At 42.0% G+C, this 19,202-nt stretch overlaps 1 protein-coding gene across 2 annotated transcripts in view; it reads left to right on the top strand.

Moving 5' to 3' along the window:
- Positions 1-19,202, top strand: part of LOC138980436 (leucine-rich repeat protein lrrA-like) — a 134,006-nt gene that overhangs the window by 97,598 nt on the left and 17,206 nt on the right. For both annotated transcript variants that reach the window (XM_070353316.1, XM_070353315.1), the window contains 3 exons: positions 5,561-5,790; positions 6,548-6,682; positions 18,760-19,009. In XM_070353316.1, coding sequence (XP_070209417.1) covers positions 5,561-5,790; positions 6,548-6,682; positions 18,760-19,009 — 615 coding nt within the window. The remainder of the gene's footprint in view (positions 1-5,560; positions 5,791-6,547; positions 6,683-18,759; positions 19,010-19,202) is intronic.

The raw sequence follows: 19,202 nt of genomic DNA, 5'->3' as shown, positions 1-19,202 counted from the left end.
GACCTCACAGAGGAGCTGTCCTCACCCGCCGCCATCGCCAGAACCGAGTGCAGTGGGGCAACCAGCACCTTCGCTGGACCGTCCGGAATCACTGGAGACACGTGTGGTTCAGCGACGAGTCCTACTTCCTGCTCCAGCGACATGATGGTCGGAGGAGGGTCTACCGGAGAGTAAACGAACGTTACGCGCCCAGCTGTGTGGATGAGGCACCCGTTCATGGTGGTGGAGGCGTCATGGTGTGGGGGGCGATCAATACCGCTGGAAGGAGCACCCTGGTGCACGTCCAAGGGCGCATAACTGCCCAGCGATACGTGGAGGAAATTCTGCGCCCACACGCCCTTCCTCTTCTGGCTGACCAGGATGCCATATTCCAGCAGGACAACGCTCGCCCGCACACAGCACGACTCACCACCCAGTTCCTCACCGACCACCATGTCCAGGTGCTTCCCTGGCCATCCATGTCGCCAGACATGAACCCGATAGAACACCTCTGGGATGAATTGGACAGACGTGTGCGCAGGCGAGAAGAAGCGCCGGCAAATCACCGCGATCTATTGCAGGCACTTCAGGAGGAGTGGGACACCATCCCACAGCAAGATATCCGGCATCTGATCCAGTCCATGCCCAGAAGGTGCCGGGCAGTTGTTGCTGCTCAAGGCAGTCACACCCCCTACTGACTTGACAGCCTCGGCACCCAATCGTATTGATTGACTGATTGATTTGAAGATGCAAATGAACTGTGTGTGCATTCAACTGTGTCCATACCAAATTTCAAACAAATAATCTAAATATTGGATTTTCTGTTAATTTTTTCGAAAAATAAAACAAATTTGGCAAGTAGCAACTATGCGTTTCTTTTTTTGAACAGTATATGTGTCCTTTACCTCCGTGTGTGTGATTCGTGCATCAAAATACCCGTGTGACTTGGAATAAAGGCCGTGAAAGGTAAAGTTTCGCCTAACAGGCTTGAGGTTTGCTGGTCGATGTGAATGCGTTATATATTGTGTGTAAAAAATGTTTGTTTGTCTGTCTGTCTGTAAAAAAATCCATTTCACACGGCAGAAATTAGTATGTAAAGCGCGGAGAGCACAGTTAATTGTGGTTTGCGCTATATAAGCTCACCATAATAATAATAATAATAATAATAATAATAATAATACCTCTTCAACTCGTCAATGGCAGCAACATTTGTTGCAGTAACAGCATTCAACTGTCGGTCTGGGCGGGTGTCATCTTTGAAGACGTGTCTACCCGATTTAAATTCATTGTACCAGTTGTAAGTACTCGTTTTGGAAGGAGCGCTCTTCCCCCAAAGAACCCACAATATGCAGTAGCCGGTGTGAGAAACATAACAATCTTTTCAGAGATGTTTATACTTCATTGCTGTAAACTCCTTTTTTTGAGCTCCATGACAGGCACGTAAACATGGACGGGTAGCGTTCTTTGAGAGCTGTTTTCTTTGCAGAGGAAACTTTGAGATACATGAAAATGTGTGTCATCGCCAATGTGTGTGTGTGTCGCTATGTGTGTGTGTGTGTGTGTGTGTGCCTGTGCTTCTGTGTGTTTGTGTCAGTGTGTGTCCTAGCGTGAGTTTGTGTATGTATGAGAGTGAAACAGGGGCCCGTTTGTCAATTTCAAATGTATTAAATTCTGAAATGACCTTGTTTTTGCACTTGTTTATCGATTATTCGCACTTTTGTATATGTGTATCTTTTCTTTCCTGAACTGTTGTCTGTGGATGAAATGAATCATCAAGAAAGGTGTTTTTGTATATTCCTGAACTGTTGTCTGTGGATGAAATGAATCATCTAGAAAGGTGTTTTTGTATATTCCTGAACTGTTGTCTGTGGATGAAATGAATCATCTAGAAAGGTGTTTTTGTATATTCCTGAACTGTTGTCTGTGGATGAAATGAATCATCTAGAAAGGTGTTTTTGTATATTCCTGAACTGTTGTCTGTGGATGAAATGAATCATCTAGAAAGGTGTTTTTGTATATTCCTGAACTGTTGTCTGTGGATGAAATGAATCATCTAGAAAGGTGTTTTTGTATATTCCTGAACTGTTGTCTGTGCTGTGGATGAAATGAATCATCTAGAAAGGTGTTTTTGTATATTCCTGCTTGAAACCAACAAGTCGGTCAGTTTGAGATGGTCCTGTGTGTTTTCTTTCACTTAACACTGAGTTCAGTGACAGCAGCCCCCCCCCCCCCCCCCTCCAATCCCTTTGTCTCTGACTCTGTCTATGTGTCTGTCTCTATCTCTCTCTCTATCTCTCTCATCTTTCTCTCTCTCTCTCTCTCTCTCTCTCTCTCTCTCTCTCTCTCTTTCTTTCTCTCTCTCTCTCTCAGCAGTCCCCCCCCCCTCCAATCCCTCTGTCTCTGTGTCTGTCTGTCTGTCTGTCTGTCTGTCTCTCTCTCTCTCTCTATCTCTCTCTCTCATCTTTCTCTCTCTCTCTCAGCAGTCCCCCCCCCCCTCCAATCCCTTTGTCTCTGTCTCTGTCTATGTGTCTGTCTCTATCTCTATCTCTCTCTCTCTCATCTTTCTCTCTCTCTCTCTCTCTCTCTCTCTCTCTCTCTCTCTCTCTCTCTCTATTACTCTGAAATATTGACTGCTGCATGCCTACATAATGCTAAATCTACCTGTCTTGGTAGGCTCACTGTGTGCTTGTTGAATGGCACTTAGTTGTGTGTATATTATTATTAGTATTATATGTGTTCCTCCTTGTGCGTCTGCGTGTGAGTGCGCAAGTGTGATTGCGTAATTAATGTTCCATTCTGTAATTGCTTTATTGATGTTCCATTCATGTATTTTCTACTACTTTTCTCATTTATTATTACTGTATGTTTGATGTTTCTATGATTCTAGTCGGGCGCACGCGTGAATATGTGTTTGTGTGAATGTAAAGGGCACATTGTAAGATTAAGCCTATGGCCTAAAATGTCTACCCTTTATGTAAATAAAATGGTCTAAGTCTAAGTCTCTCTCTCTCTCTCTCTCTCTCTCTCTCTCTCTCTCTCTATCTATCTCTCTCTCTCATCTTTCTCTCTCTCTCTCTCTCTCCCTCTCTCAGCAGTCCCCCCCCTCCAATCCCTTTGTCTCTGTCTCTGTCTATGTGTCTGTCTCTATCTCTATCTCTCTCTCTCTCTCTCTCTCTCTCTCTCTCTCTCTCTCTCTCTCCCCCCCCCCCCCTCACTCTCTCTCTCTCTCTGACCTCTTCCCCTTCTTTCTCCTACTCCATTCCCCTCTTGATATAGTGACGAAACATCAGTGGCGGAGTTTCACCTATTTGAATAGTCTGACAGTGCCTTTAATCTGGTGAAGTTAGTCGCGCTGGGCTCTTTTGATGTATGGAAGAAGGAAATGGACTACTTTGACAATTTGACTGGTACTAAGAAAGGACTGAAGCCTTTGATCCCGCGGAGTTAGGTCAATCCCTGTCCGTGTGAGACAGCGCTGTGTGGAGGGTAAAGAACCATCTGTTTGGTCACCGCTACTCTTATTAGCACACACACACACTCACACGTACACACGCCCGCTCGCTCTCTCGCACACACACACACTCAGACGTACACACGCCCGCTCGCTCTCTCGCACACACACTCACACGTACACACGCCCGCTCGCTCTCTCGCACACACACACACACACACACTCACACGTACACACGCCCGCTCGCTCTCTCGCACACACACACACACACTCAGACGTACACACGCCCGCTCGCTCTCTCGCACACACACACACACACTCACACGTACACACGCCCGCTCGCTCTCTCGCACACACACACACTCACACGTACACACGCCCGCTCGCTCTCTCGCACACACACACACTCACACGTACACACGCCCGCTCGCTCTCTCGCACACACACACACACACACACACACACGTACACACGCCCGCTCGCTCTCTCGCACACACACACACACTCACACGTACACACGCCCGCTCGCTCTCTCGCACACACATAGACAGATGCAGACAGACACAGACACACTTACACAGACACACTTGCACACACACACACACACTTACACACTTACACACACACACACACACTTACACACTTACACACTTACACACACACACACACACACACACACACACACACACACACACACACACACACACACACACTTACACACACACACACCGAGTCACTGAGTCGTAGCCACGCTCGAGAACTCAAGTGTAATATTTGAAGTTAAAATCTACCTCTACTACAGTGCGACAAAATAGCTCAGTCGGTAGAGTCCCCGATTGACGGTGCGCTACGCTAGTCCTTACTTTTGTGGTCCCGGGTTCGATTTGCTTCGAATGCAATTTTTTTTTCTTTTTTTTCTGAACTCTTAATTCTTGTATTTTATTCATTTGCTTCATTCCAACCGGTTTTCAACTTTTTCTTGTTTTCTTAACTCTATATACTTGTATTTTTTTCATTTTGATTTATCCCACAGATTTTGAGTCGTGTATTGAAAATCGAATATAGTGCATGAGTGCCATTGAACAGCTTTCCCACAATCCCGTATTCTATTTTTAGTAATGAATATTCCAAGGAAAGGTCAAAGGGCACATGTATCATGGCGTGTCGAAGTGTGTGTCACGATGTATCAATTTTTGTCAAATTGTATCAGTGTGTGAGGGGTCCTGATTTGGCCTATATGGTCCGATGGACCCAAAAAGCAACAACTAACTAACTAATCAGTGTGTGAGCCGCCATAGACCTACTTCACAACAAAAGACCTTTCTTGTAAAATGTCTCTGTACGTCCCCACAGGGCAAGGAAGCTGTGTCACTGTGTGTCATGATGTGTCACTATGTGTCATGATGTGTCACTGTGTGTCACCAGGCCATCAAGAAGACAGTGTACGAGCTAGGGGCCGTCATCAACCTGTCTCCTAACAGGCTGTGTCACTGTGTGTCATGATGTGTCACTGCATGTCATGATGTGTCATGATGTGTCACCAGTGTACGAGCTAGGGGCCGTCATTAACCTGTCACAACAATCTGTGTCACTGTGTGTCATGATGTGTCACTGTGCTATGATGTGTCACTGTGCGTCATGATATGTCACTGTGTGTCATGATGTGTCACTGTGTGTCATGATGTGTCACTGTGTGTCATGATGTGTCACTGTGTTATGATGTGTCACTGTGCGTCATGATATGTCACTGTGTGTCATGATGTGTCACTGTGTGTCATGATGTGTCACTGTGTGTCATGATGTGTCACCAGTGTACGAGCTAGGGGCCTTCATCAATCTGTCTCACAACAATCTGTGTCACTGTGTGTCATGATGTGTCACTGTGTGTCATGATGTGTCACTGTGTGTCATGATGTGTCACCAGTGTACGAGCTAGGGGCCTTCATCAACCTGTCTCACAACAATCTGTGTCACTGTGTGTCATGATGTGTCACTGTGTGTCATGATGTGTCACTGTGTGTCATGATGTGTCACCAGTGTACGAGCTAGGGGCCTTCATCAACCTGTCTCACAACAATCTGTGTCACTGTGTGTCATGATGTGTCACTGTGGGTCATGATGTGTCACCAGGCCATCAAGAAGACAGTGTACGAGCTAGGGGCCGTCATCAACCTGTCGCACAACAAGCTGACGGAGCTGCCGGACGCCACAGTGAAGGTGGCCAGGCTGAAGAAGCTGGATGTGAGCAGCAACCAAATCTCCGTGATCCCCGACAACATCCACAACGTCTTCACGCTGACTTGGCTCAACCTGGCCGACAACCAGCTGGAGGACCTGCCGCGCGAACTGGGATTCCTCAAGTCAGTGTCCCGTCCTGTGTTGTGGAGTCTTCCTTGTTTGTGGTTGCAGTCATCTCACATGTCTGTCTTCCCTTTGTGTGTGTCATGATGTTCTGTGGTGGTCTTCATTGTCTATCTGCACCTGTGTTGGTGGTACACTCAGCTCATATGTCTCTCTTCCCTTTGTTGGTGGTACAGTCATCTCACATGTCTGTCTTCCCTTTGTGTGTGTCATGATGTTCTGTGGTGGTCTTCATTGTCTATCTGCACCTGTGTTGGTGGTACACTCAGCTCATATGTCTGTCGTTTCCAATGTGTGTGTCATGGTGTGTCGTGATTGACACGTCCATTTTACCATCTGTACCTTTCCTGTGTGTGTCAGATCGTGTATTCTCGTCGTGTGGTGTTTCAGATACCTGCACACGTTAAACATCTCCAACAACCAGATTGTGTATTCTCGTGTGGTGTTTCAGATACCTGCACACGTTAAACATCTCCAACAACCAGATCGTGTATTCTCGTGTGGTGTTTCAGATACCTGCACACGTTAAACATCTCCAACAACCAGATCGTGTATTCTCGTGTGGTGTTTCAGATACCTGCACACGTTAAACATCTCCAACAACCAGATCGTGTATTCTCGTGTGGTGTTTCAGATACCTGCACACGTTAAACATCTCCAACAACCAGATCGTGTATTTTCGTGTGGTGTTTCAGATACCTGCACACGTTAAACATCTCCAACAACCAGATCGTGTATTCTCGTGTGGTGTTTCAGATACCTGCACACGTTAAACATCTCCAACAACCAGATCTTTTCTCTCCCTGACGAGGTGTGCACGCTGCACCACGCGCTGCACCACCTACACGCCAACAACAACAACATCAAGGAGCTCCCCGAGGACATCCATAAGTAAGTCTTTGCTCATCTACCAGTAAGTCTTTGCTCAACTACCAGCAAGTCATTGATGTTCTACCAGCAAGTCATTGATGTTCTACCAGCAAGTCATTGATGTTCTACCAGTAAGTCTTTGCTCATCTACCAGCAACTCATTGATGTTCTACAAGTAAGTCTTTGATGTTCTTTCAATAAGTTATGGATGTTCTACCAGTAATTCATGGATATTTTCCATGTTAGTCATTGATGTTCTATCAGTAAGTCATTGATGTTCTCCAAGTAAGTCATTGATGTTCTCCAAGTAAGTCATTGATGTTCTACAAGTAAGTCATTGATGTTCTACCAGTAAGTCTTTGCTCATCTACCAGCAAGTCATTGATGTTCTACAAGTAAGTCATTGATGTTCTACCAGTAAGTCTTTGCTCATCTACCAGCAAGTCATTGATGTTCTACCAGTAAGTCTTTGCTCATCTACCAGCAAGTCATTGATGTTCTACCAGTAAGTCTTTGCCCATCTACCAGCAAGTCATTGATGTTCTACAAGTAAGTCATTGATGTTCTACAAGTAAGTCTTTGCTCATCTACCAGCAAGTCATTGATGTTCTACCAGTAAGTCTTTGCCCATCTACCAGCAAGTCATTGATGTTCTACAAGTAAGTCATTGATGTTCTACAAGTAAGTCTTTGCTCATCTACCAGCAAGTCATTGATGTTCTACAAGTAAGTCATTGATGTTCTACCAGTAAGTCTTTGCTCATCTACCAGCAAGTCATTGATGTTCTACCAGTAAGTCTTTGCTCATCTACCAGCAAGTCATTGATGTTCTACCAGTAAGTCTTTGCCCATCTACCAGCAAGTCATTGATGTTCTACAAGTAAGTCATTGATGTTCTACAAGTAAGTCTTTGCTCATCTACCAGCAAGTCATTGATGTTCTACCAGTAAGTCTTTGCTCACCTACCAGCAAGTCATTGATGTTCTACCAGTAAGTCTTTGCTCATCTACAAGCAAGTCATTGATGTTCTACCAGTAAGTCTTTGATGTTCTTTCAATAAGTTATGGATGTTCTACCAGTAATTCATGGATATTTTCCATGTTAGTCATTGATGTTCTACCAGTAAGTCATTGATGTTCTCCAAGTAAGTCATTGATGTTCTCCAAGTAAGTCATTGATGTTCTAACAGTAAGTCGTTGATGTTCTACCAGTAAGTCATTGATGTTCTACCAGTAAGTCATTGATGTTCTCCAAGTAAGTCATTGATGTTCTACCAGTAAGTCATTGCTGTTCTACCAGTAAGTCATTGATGTTCTACAACTAAATCATTGATGTTCTGCGAGTAAGTCTTTGATGTTCTACAGTAAGTCATTGATGTTCTACAGTAAGTCATTGATGTTCTACAGTAAGTCATTGATGTTCTAACAGTAAGTCATTGATGTTCTACCAGTAAGTCATTGATGTTCTACAACTAAATCATTGATGTTCTACCAGTAAGTCTTTGATGTTCTACAGTAAGTCATTGATGTTCTAACAGTAAGTCATTGATGTTCTACCAGTAAGTCATTGCTGTTCTAACAGTAAGTCATTAATGTTCTACCAGTAAGTCATTGATGTTCTACCAGTTATTGATGTTCTATCAGTAAGTCATAAGTGTTCTGTCAGTTATCGATGTTGTACAGGTAAGTCGTTGAATTTGTACCAGTAAGTCGTTGATGTTCTGCATGCAAGTCATTGATTTTCTACAGTAAGTCGTTGATGTACTATAAATAACTCATGGATGTTCTAGCAGTAACGCACGAATGCACGCACGCACGCACACACACACACACACACACACACACACACACACACACACACACACACACACACACTCACACACACACACACACACACACACACACACACACACACACAAAAACACACACACACACACACACACACACACACACACCAAGGCGTGGTGTATAAATGTTGCATAACAGAGTCAGGTTGACGAGGGGAGAAGAGTCGAACAAAATGGCTCCTGTTACATAGAGGAGTCAAAAGAAACGAATTGAAAGTTTTACAAAGTTGTATCGATAACACTTTTTAGCACAAGATCACGGAGGTATCATAATGAAATAGGACGATGGTTGCAAAAATCAAAGAAACAGAAAGACACGATTTGTTGACACAAGTTTCGGGGCTGAATTAGCGAATCAAATTTAGGATGAGAAATATGTGACCCTCCACCACGGAATGAGTCGCATGTCACCTTTACATGATTTTCATATTTGTACATTTTCTTAAAGAGTTTTGTATGCTCTATCCAGTGGTGAAAGCCGTTTTAGAAAAGAGCAAAAACTGTTTGAGTTATAAGCCTGTGACTAAGGTGACCCTCACACTGTTACCAGACGCCCCCCGGACTCATATTAAGCCTAGCGCAGAACCGCGCGAGGTGACGTGCGACTCATTTCGTGGTCTAGGGTCACATATATTTTCTTCATTTGTCTGTAATCGCGACGCTTGAATAACTCTGACGACAACAGCATCAACAAGAACAACAGTAACAACATCAACAAAATAACAAAGACAATAACGGCTACGACGACGACGGTGAACAGACAAAATGTAAAGGTTACTAAAATTGTGTTGTTAGTGCGTAAAACATCATGACTAAACTGCCAGACCAAGTCTGGCTACGGAATCCGCGGCCGTTCCCTCACTTTTTGCTGGCTTAAGTCTCTTAGTAATTGCTTCAGTCAGTTTCTTTTTTTCTTCCGCACTATTGTCTAAGGGACTATTAGCTTGGTACAAAAAACAGGTATCTATAGAAAGCACTTTTTTTCTCACTCTTTCGAATTCTTTTTACATTTAGTCAAGTTTTGACTAAATGTTTTAACATAGAGGGGGAATCGAGACGAGGGTCGTGGTGTGTGTGTGTGTATGTGTGTGTGTGTGTGTGTGTGTGTGTGTGTGTGTGTGTGTGTGTGTGTGTGTGTTGGTTCCTTGTTGGTTCCTGATTCCAAAAACATATAGATATGATATGTTTGGATTAAAAACACGCTCAAAAAGTTAAAACGAAGAGAGGTACAGAAAAGCGTGCTATGCAGCTCAGCGCAACCACTACCGCGCTAAACAGGCTCGTCAATTTTACTGCCTTTTGCACGAGCGGCGGACTACGGTCATTGTGACAAAATGCAGTGCGTTCAGATTCATTCTGTGAGTTCCACAGCTTGACTAAATGTTGTATTTTCGCCTTACGCGACTTGTTTTTATTTCGGTCTTACTTTTCTCAAGTTTTCTTTTGTGTCGTAATTTGTACCCTTTCTCGTGTCATTTCTCCCTGGTGTTCTATTGTAGTGAGGGGAAAGCGATCCGAGTTGCCGGAATTCTACTTTTGCATTAGTTGTTTTTGTCACTTCGGTGGCACTTGCGCACGCACGCACTCTCGTTGTCATATACAAAGAGGCAAACAGAAAGACACAGGGACACAACACACATACACATACTCCTGCTTCCTCACGTCCTGTCTGGCTCTCTCACTTTCTCACTCTTTGTCTCCGTCCGACCGTATGTCAGTCTGTCTGTCTGTCTGTAGGTCTTTCTCCCCCCTCCCCCCCCCTCTCATTCTCTCTCTCTCTCTTTCTCTCTCTCTCTCTCTCTCTCTCTCTCTCCTCTCTCTCTCTCTCTCTCGCACGCAGACACCAACGTCCCCCCCCTCTCATTCTCACTCTCTCTCTCTCTCTCTCTCTCTCTCTCTCTCTCTCTCTCTCTCTCTCTCTCTCTCTCTCTCTCACTCTCTCCGACTTAGACATCATGCCCAGAACATCAGCTGGAAGAGATATCATCTGCGCGGCTCGAGCCATACATTTAAGTTTTGTCACAGGGGCCGCCTCCTTGCCGATATAATTGCTGTCAATCGGCTCCTGTTACACGTTTAATCATCGCTTTGCAAAGATCAACACGGCAAAAAGCAGTAAAAAAAAACGGAGTCCGATATTATTGTTGAAAGATAGTGCCGTCTCCCGCCCTTTGGCGCTGATTTATGGAATAAAATGTTGTATCATTTGCAATTTTGGCATTCGTTGAGTCGCAGAAAAGAACTTCTTTTATTTCTCCTAAGTGGGTGATATACGAGGTTAGATGGTGTCTATCATGATTTTATCTGCCTCTCGAATCCCACCCCCCCCCCCCCTCCCTCCCGGCTTTTCTGTAATAGTCTCTCCCATTCCGGTTAAATCTTTGTTCTACTTCACATCTTAACTTACCACTTACAGTCCTTGTTTTTCTGCCATTCTACGTTGACGTGTCAAATGTATTACTATGGAGAAGCTTGCCCTGCTTGGACGTCATGAGTGGAATGATCGTGTTTTGCCGATATACGATTCTTTACATCCTCGCAGGCCTCTTAATCTGGTGATCTGTTTAAACACTGTTTGAATGACATATTAGTTTTATTGTAGGGAGGGAGGGAGAGAGAGAAAGAGAGAGAGAGAGAGAGACAGAAAGACAGACAGACAGACAGACAGATAGACAGACAGACAGACAGACAGACAGACAGACAGAGAGCGCAACACAGCACGTGGCAGCAGACAACAAATGAGAGAGAACGAACGAACTTTATTACTCAAGAATGGACCGGCACGGTTGGTCTAGTGGTAAGGCGTCCGCCTCGTGATCGGGAGGTCGTGGGTTCGAACCCCGGCCGGGTCATACCTAAGACTTTAAAATTGGCAATCTAGTGGCTGCTCCGCCTGGCGTCTGGCATTATGGGGTTAGTGCTAGGACTGGTTGGTCCGGTGTCAGAATAATGTGACTGGGTGAGACATGAAGCCTGTGCTGCGACTTCTGTCTTGTGTGTGGCGTACGTTATATGTCAAAGCAGCACCGCCCTGATATGGCCCTTCGTAGTCGGCTGGGCGTTAAACAAACAAACAAACAAACAAACAAACTCAAGAATGGAGATGTTTAGGCTGAGAGAGAGAGAGAGAGAGAGAGAGAGAGAGAGAGAGAGAGAGAGAGAGAGAGAGAGAGAGAGAGAGAGAGAGAGTATGGGTGATGAGTGTGATGATGATAATGACGACGATGTCGACGTCGACGAAGAAATTGAAGAAGAAGAAAAAGGAGATGCTAAAGCAGACAAATTTGATTGACAAGGAGTGAAATGATGACGATGACCGCGACGACGACGATGAAAGTGCACAAGAACAAGAAACAAATAAAGAAAAAATAAGAAAACAAATTTAAGTTAGTCAGGACAAAGAAAAAACAAGTCGCGTAAGGCGAAAATACAATATTTAGTCAAGTAGCTGTCGAACTCACAGAATGAAACTGAACGCAATGCCATTTTTCAGCAAGACCGTATACTCGTAGCATCGTCAGTCCACCGCTCATGGCAAAGGCAGTGAAATTGACAAGAAGAACGGGGTATTCGTTGCGCTAAGAAGGATAACACGCTTTTCTGTACCTCTCTTTGTTTTAACTTTCTGAGCGTGTTTTTAATCCAAACATATCATATCTATATGTTTTTGGAATCAGGAACCGACAAGGAATAAGATGAAAGTATTTTTAAATTGATTTGGGCAATTTAATTTTGATAATAAATTTTATATATTTAATTTTCAGAGCTTGTTTTTAATCCGAATATAACATATTTATATGTTTTTGGAATCAGCAAATGATGGAGAATAAGATAAACGTAAATTTGGATAGTTTTATAAATTTTTAATTTTTTTTACAATTTTTAGATTTTTAATGACCAAAGTCATTAATTAATTTGTAAGCCACCAAGCTGAAATGCAATACCGAAGTCCGGGCTTCGTCGAAGATTACTTGACCAAAATTTCAACCAATTTGGTTGAAAAATAAGGGGGTGACAGTGCCGCTTCAACTTTCACGAAAAGCCGGCTATGACGTCATCAAAGACATTTATCAAAAAAATGAAAAAAACGTTCGGGGATTTCATACCCAGGAACTCTCATGTCAAATTTCATAAAGATCGGTCCAGTAGTTTATCGAGCCTGAATCGCTCTACACACACACACAGACACACACACGCACGCACATACACCACTACCCTCGTTTCGATTCCCCCTCGATGTTAAAATATTTAGTCAAAACTTGACTAAATATAACAAGTCGCGTAAGGCGAAATTACTACATTTAGTCAAGCTGTGGAACTCACAGAATGAAACTGAACGCACTGCATTTTTTCACAATGACCGTAGTCCGCCGCTAGTGCAAAAGGCAGTGAAAGTGACGAGCCTGTTCAGCGCGGTAGCGGTTGCGCTGCGCTGCATAGCACGCTTTACTGTACCTCTCTTCGTTTTAACTTTCTGAGCGTGTTTATAATCCAAACATATCATATCTATATGTTTTTGGAATCAGGAACCGACAAGGAATGAGATGAAATTGTTTTGAAAACGATTTCGGAAATTTAATTTTGATCATAATTTTTATATTTTTAATTTCCAGAGCTTGTTTTTAATCCAAATATAACATATCTATATGTTTTTGGAATCAGAACATGATAACGAATAAAATAAAAGTAATTTTGGATCGTTTTATAAAAAAAATAATTTTAATTACAATTGTCAGATTTTTAATGACCAAAGTCATTAATTAATTTTTAAGCCTTCATGCTGAAATGCAATACCGAAGTCCGGCCTTCGTCGAAGATTGCTGGGCCAAAATTTCAATCAATTTGATTGAAAAATGAAGGTGTGACAGTGCCGCCTCAACTTTTTACAAAAAGCCGGATATGACGTCATAAAATACATTTATCGAAAAAAAGAAACATTCTTCTGGGGATATCATACCCAGGAACTCTCATGTAAAATTTCATAAAGATCGGTCCAGTAGTTTACTCTGAATCGCTCTACACACACACACGCACACACACACACACACACACACACACACACACACACACACACACACACACACACACACACACACACACACACACACCACGACCCTCGTCTCGATTCCCCCTCTATGTTAAAACATTTAGACAAAACTTGACTAAATGTAACAAGTCGCGTAAGGCGAAATTACTACATTTAGTCAAGCTGTGGAACTCACAGACTGAAACTTAACGCACTGCATTTTTTCACTATGACCGTAGTCCGCCGCTAGTGCAAAAGGCAGTGAAAGTGATGAGCCTGTTCAGCGCGGTAGCGGTTGCGCTGTGCTGCATAGTACGCTTTACTGTACCTCTCTTCGTTTTAACTTTCTGAGCGTGTTTATAATCCAAACATATCATATCTATATGTTTTTGGAATCAGGAACCTACAAGGAATGAGATGAAATTGTTTTTAAAACGATTTCGGAAATTTGATTTTAATAATAATTTTTATATTTTTAATTTTCAGAGCTTGTTTTTAATCCGAATATAACATATTTATATGCTTTTGGAATCAGAACATGATGAAGAATAAAATAAAAGTATTTTTGGATCGTTTTATAAAAATATAGTTTTAATTACAATTTTCATATTTTTAATGACCAAAGTCATTAATTAATTTTTAAGCCTCCAGGCTGAAATGCAATACCGAAGTCCGGCCTTTGTCGAAGATTGCTTGGCCAAAATTTCAATCAATTTGATTGAAAAATGAAGGTGTGACAGTGCCGCCTCAACTTTTACAAAAAGCCAGATATGACGTCATAAAAGACATTTATAGAAAAAATGGAAAAAACTTCTGGGGATTTCATAACCAGGAACTCTCATGTCAAATTTCATAAAGATCGGTCTAGTAGTTTAGTCTGAATCGCTCTACACACACACACACACAGACACACACAGACACACACAGACACACACACACACACACACACACACACACACACACACACACACACACACATACACACACACCACGACCCTCGTCTCGATTCCCCCTCTATGTTAAAACATGTAGTCAAAACTTGACTAAATGTAAAAAGATATTTGAAGAACGAGACAGCCAAGAAAGGTAAGTTGTTGGAACGTTTGTTATTGACAACACAATACGTTACAGTCATAAAATATATCGACCCAACGGCCTTTAAAGTGCACAGAAAAACAGTTAGTAACAAGAACTTACATGATGTATTACGCACACAGAAGAACAAAACAAACAAGATGGTTGCAGTCTCTCTGTTTTTGAAGGAGACCTCCGTCATGATTTACTTGGCATCAGATATCAATCAATAGAATTTATTTCCAAAATGCAAAAGCACATGATTTTGTTTTGAATGTTGCAGTAGATCATATATCCACGTCCACACTCACATTCACACCAATGCTTAAATACTATCGAGAGGATGTGTTTGGTGTCACAAGACGAGCTGTCAGCAGTGTTCAAAACGGAACCCTTTTTACATTTAGTCAAGTTTTTGTGTGTGTGTGTGTGTGTGTGTGTGTGTGTGTGTGTGTGTGTGTGTGTGTGTGTGTGAGTGTGTGTGTGTGTGTCTCTCTCTCTGTCTGTGCGTGTGTGTGTGTGTGTAGAGCGATTCAGACCAAACTACTGGACCGATCTTCATGAAATTTGACATGAGAGTTCCTAGGAATGATATCCCCGGACAATTTTTTCTTTTTTTCGATAAATACTTTTGATGACGTCATATCCGGCTTTTTGTAAAAGTTGAGGCGGCACTGTCACACCCTCATTTTTCAATCAAATTGATTGACATTTTTGTAAAGCAATCTTCGACGAAGGCCGGACTTCGGTATTGCATTTCAGCTTGGTGGCTTAAAAATTAATTAATGACTTTGGCCATTAAACATCTGAAAATTGTAATAATGGTTTTTTTAATATAACACGATCCAAATTTACGTTCACCTTATTTTACATCATTTCCTGATTCCAAAAACATATAAATATGTTATATTTGGATTAAATACAAGCTCTGAAAATTAAAAATATAAAAATTATGATCAAAATAAAATTTCCGAAATCGATTTAAAAACAATTTCATCTTATTCCTTGTCGGTTCCTGATTCCAAAAACATATAGATATGATATGTTTGGATTAAAAACACGCTCAGAAAGTTAAAACGAAGAGAGGTACAGAAAAGCGTGCTATGCAGCACAGCGAAACCACTACCGCGCTGAACAGGCTCGTCAGTTTCACTCCGTTATGCACAAGCGGCGGACTACGGTCATTGTGAAAAAATGCAGTGCGTATCAGTTTCATTCTGTGAGTTCCACAGCTTGACTAAATGTAGTAATTTCGCTTTACGCGACTTGTTCTTGTTCTTCTGTATCGTTGTCATGAACACATAGAAATATACATACATGTGTATTTGATTTTAAAGAAAAACAGAAGAGTGTGTGTGTGTATGTATGTATGTGTGTGTGTATGTATGTATGTGTGTGTGTGTGTGTGTGTGTGTGTGTGTGTGTGTGTGTGTGTGCCTCTGTGTGTGTGTGTCTATGTGCCCTGTGTGTGTGTATGTGCCTCTGTGTGTGTGTGTGTGTGTGTGTGTGTGTGTGTGTGTGTGTGTGTGTGTATGTGCCTCTGTGTGTGTGTGTGTGTGTGTATGTTCCTCTGTGTGTGTGTGTGTGTGTGTGTGTGTGTGTGTGGTTGTGTGTGTGTGTGCTTTGCCCCTGGACCCTGCCGGCGTTATTTATTTCTTTGAAACTCATTCTCTCTTGAGTAGATTGCCTGTAATCCGATTTATATATGAAAACTACATTCAATTAAGAGAACTATTGATATGATGAATGAGACACAAACGTATTCCTGCAACATCATGTATTTCTTATTAGTAGCGACGACGTTGACGCCTTTTTTCTTTCTTTTTACATTTAGTCAGGTTTTGACTAAATGTTTTAACGTAGAGGGGGGAATCGAGACGAGGGTCGTGGTGTATGTGTGTGTGTGTATGTGTGTCTGTCTGTGTGTGTGTGTGTGTAGAGCGATTCAGACCAAACTACTGGACCGATCTTTATTAAATTTGACGTGAGAGTTTCTGGGAATGATATCCCCAGACGTTTTTGAGTCACTTGAGAAAATGTGACTCTATGTAATCGGTCAGTGTTAGTCTGTCCGGCCGGCCGGCTGTCCGGCCGGCCGTCCGGCCGGCCGGCCGGCCGTCCGGCCGGCCGTCCGTAGACACCACCTTAACGTTGGACTTTTCTCGGAAACTATCAAAGCGATCGGGCTCATATTTTGTTTAGTCGTGACCTCCAATGACCTCTACACTTTAACGATGGTTTCGTTGACCTTTGACCTTTTTCAAGGTCACAGGTCAGCGTCAAAGGAAAAATTAGACATTTTATATCTTTGACAAAGTTCATCGGATGTGATTGAAACTTTGTAGGATTATTCTTTACATCAAAGTATTTACATCTGTAGCCTTTTACGAACGTTATCAGAAAAACAAGGGAGATAACTAGCCTTTTCTGTTCGGCAACACACAACTTAACGTTGGGCTTTTCTCGGAAACTATAAAAGTGACCGGGCTCAAATTTTATGTGAACGTGACTCCCAGTGACCTCTACACTTTGACGTCTGCTTTGGTGACCTTTGACCTTTTTCAAGGTCACAGGTATGTCTTGAAGGAAAAAAATTGAAATATCATATCTCTGAAACTATTCATCGGATTTGATTCAAACTTTATAGGATTATTCTTTACATCAAATTATTTACATCTGTATTGTGTTGTGAATAGCAATTTCTTCCTGTCCATCTGATGCCTCATATAATATTCAGAACTGCGAAAGTGACTCGATCGAGCGTTTGCTCTTCTTGTTTTCTTTTTTTCGATAAATATCATTGATGACGTCATATCCGGCTTTTTTGTAAAAGTTGAGGCGGCACTGTCACACCCTCATTTTTCAATCAAATTGATTGAAATTTTGGCCCAGCAATCTTCGACGAAGGCCGGACTTCGGTATTGCATTTCAGCTTGGTGGCTTAAAAATTAATTAATGACTTTGGTCATTAAACATCTGAAAATTGTAAAAAATAAAAAATTTTTTAAAACGATCCAAATTTACGTTTATCTTATTCTTCATCATTTTCTGATTCAAAAAACATATAAATATGTTATATTTGGATTAAAAACAAGCTCTGAAAATTAAAAATACAAAAATTATTATTAAAATAAAATTTCCGAAATCGATTTAAAAACAATTTCATCTTATTCCTTGTGGGTTCCTAATTCCAAAAACATATAGATGTGATATGTTTGGATTAAAAACACGCTCAGAAAGTTAAAAAGAATAGAGATAAAGAAAAGCGTGCTATCCTTCTCAGCGCAACTACTACCCCGCTCTTCTTGTCAATTTCACTGCCATTGCATCGAGCGGTGGACTGACGATGCTACGAGTATACGCTCTTGCTGTAAAAATGCAGTGAGTTCAGTTTCATTCTGTTAGTTCGACAGCTTCACTAAATGTTGTAATTTCGCCTTACGCGACTTGTTTTTTAAAAATAAAACTGCTTCAAAGACAATCAGAAATACATAGGCCGCCAGACCTATCTGGTCGTTATTCCTATATTAGTTTAAACAAGTGTTTTATTATTATAAGCCAAACAAAAAACAACCCCCCGCGGGTTAGGGGGAAGAATTTACCCTTGTTAAGTGTATCTTGTATAGAATATAGTCAATGTTTGTAAAGATTTTAGTCAAGCAGTATGTAAGAAATGTTAAGTCCTTTGTACTGGAAACTTGCATTCTCCCAGTAAGGTAATATATTGTTCTACGTTGCAAGCCCCTGGAGCAAATTTTTGATTAGTGCTTTTGTGAACAAGAAACAATTGACAAGTGGCCCTTTCCCCGTCGCGATATAACCTTCGTGGTTGAAAACGACGTTAAACACCAAATAAAGAAAGAAAGAAACAAAAAACAACAACAAAAATAATAGAAAAACAAACCCATACACACGAACAAATGATCGAGAGAAAAAACAAATTAAATAAGCAAACGAACAAACAAACAAACAAGCAATCATGCAAACAAACAAACAAATAAACAAACACACAAACAAGCAAAACCCAAAACCAAAATAAACAATAACAAACAAGCAAAAAAACAAACAATTAAACCGGAACAAAGAACGATTGATGACTCTATTTTATTCTATAATTTTATCATATATATATGATGTGTGCTGTGCCTCCCAGACTTGAGAGACTGGAAACGCTAGAGTTGGGGGACAACCAGATCGAGACGCTGCCGCTTCGCTTCCACGAGATGCGGGCCCTCAAGACTCTCAACATGTCCGGCAACCAGCTGACCACAGTGGACGTGGTCAACAAAATCCGTACCTGTGAGCATCTCAACGTCGCGCGCAACTCACTGACCAGTCTGCCCGACGACATCCACCACCTCAAGAACCTCATCACGCTGGACGTCACCGGCAACTTCCTCAAGGTCAGTGTCACGTCATGTCGGTATGACGTCATGGGGTGACGTAGGGAAATGCACTGGAAAATGAAAACAACACACAAACCAAAAACAAAACAAACTAACAAGTGAAACAACCAACCACATACACAAACAAACAACCAACCACCCACACAAACAACCAACCACCCACACAAACAACCAACCAACCACCCACACA

Source organism: Littorina saxatilis, linkage group LG11, assembly GCF_037325665.1.
Source record: "Littorina saxatilis isolate snail1 linkage group LG11, US_GU_Lsax_2.0, whole genome shotgun sequence".
Classification (NCBI taxonomy): Eukaryota; Metazoa; Mollusca; class Gastropoda; order Littorinimorpha; family Littorinidae; genus Littorina; species Littorina saxatilis.
Note: the sequence above shows the minus strand (reverse complement) of the source record. Positions and strands in the feature narration are given on the sequence as shown.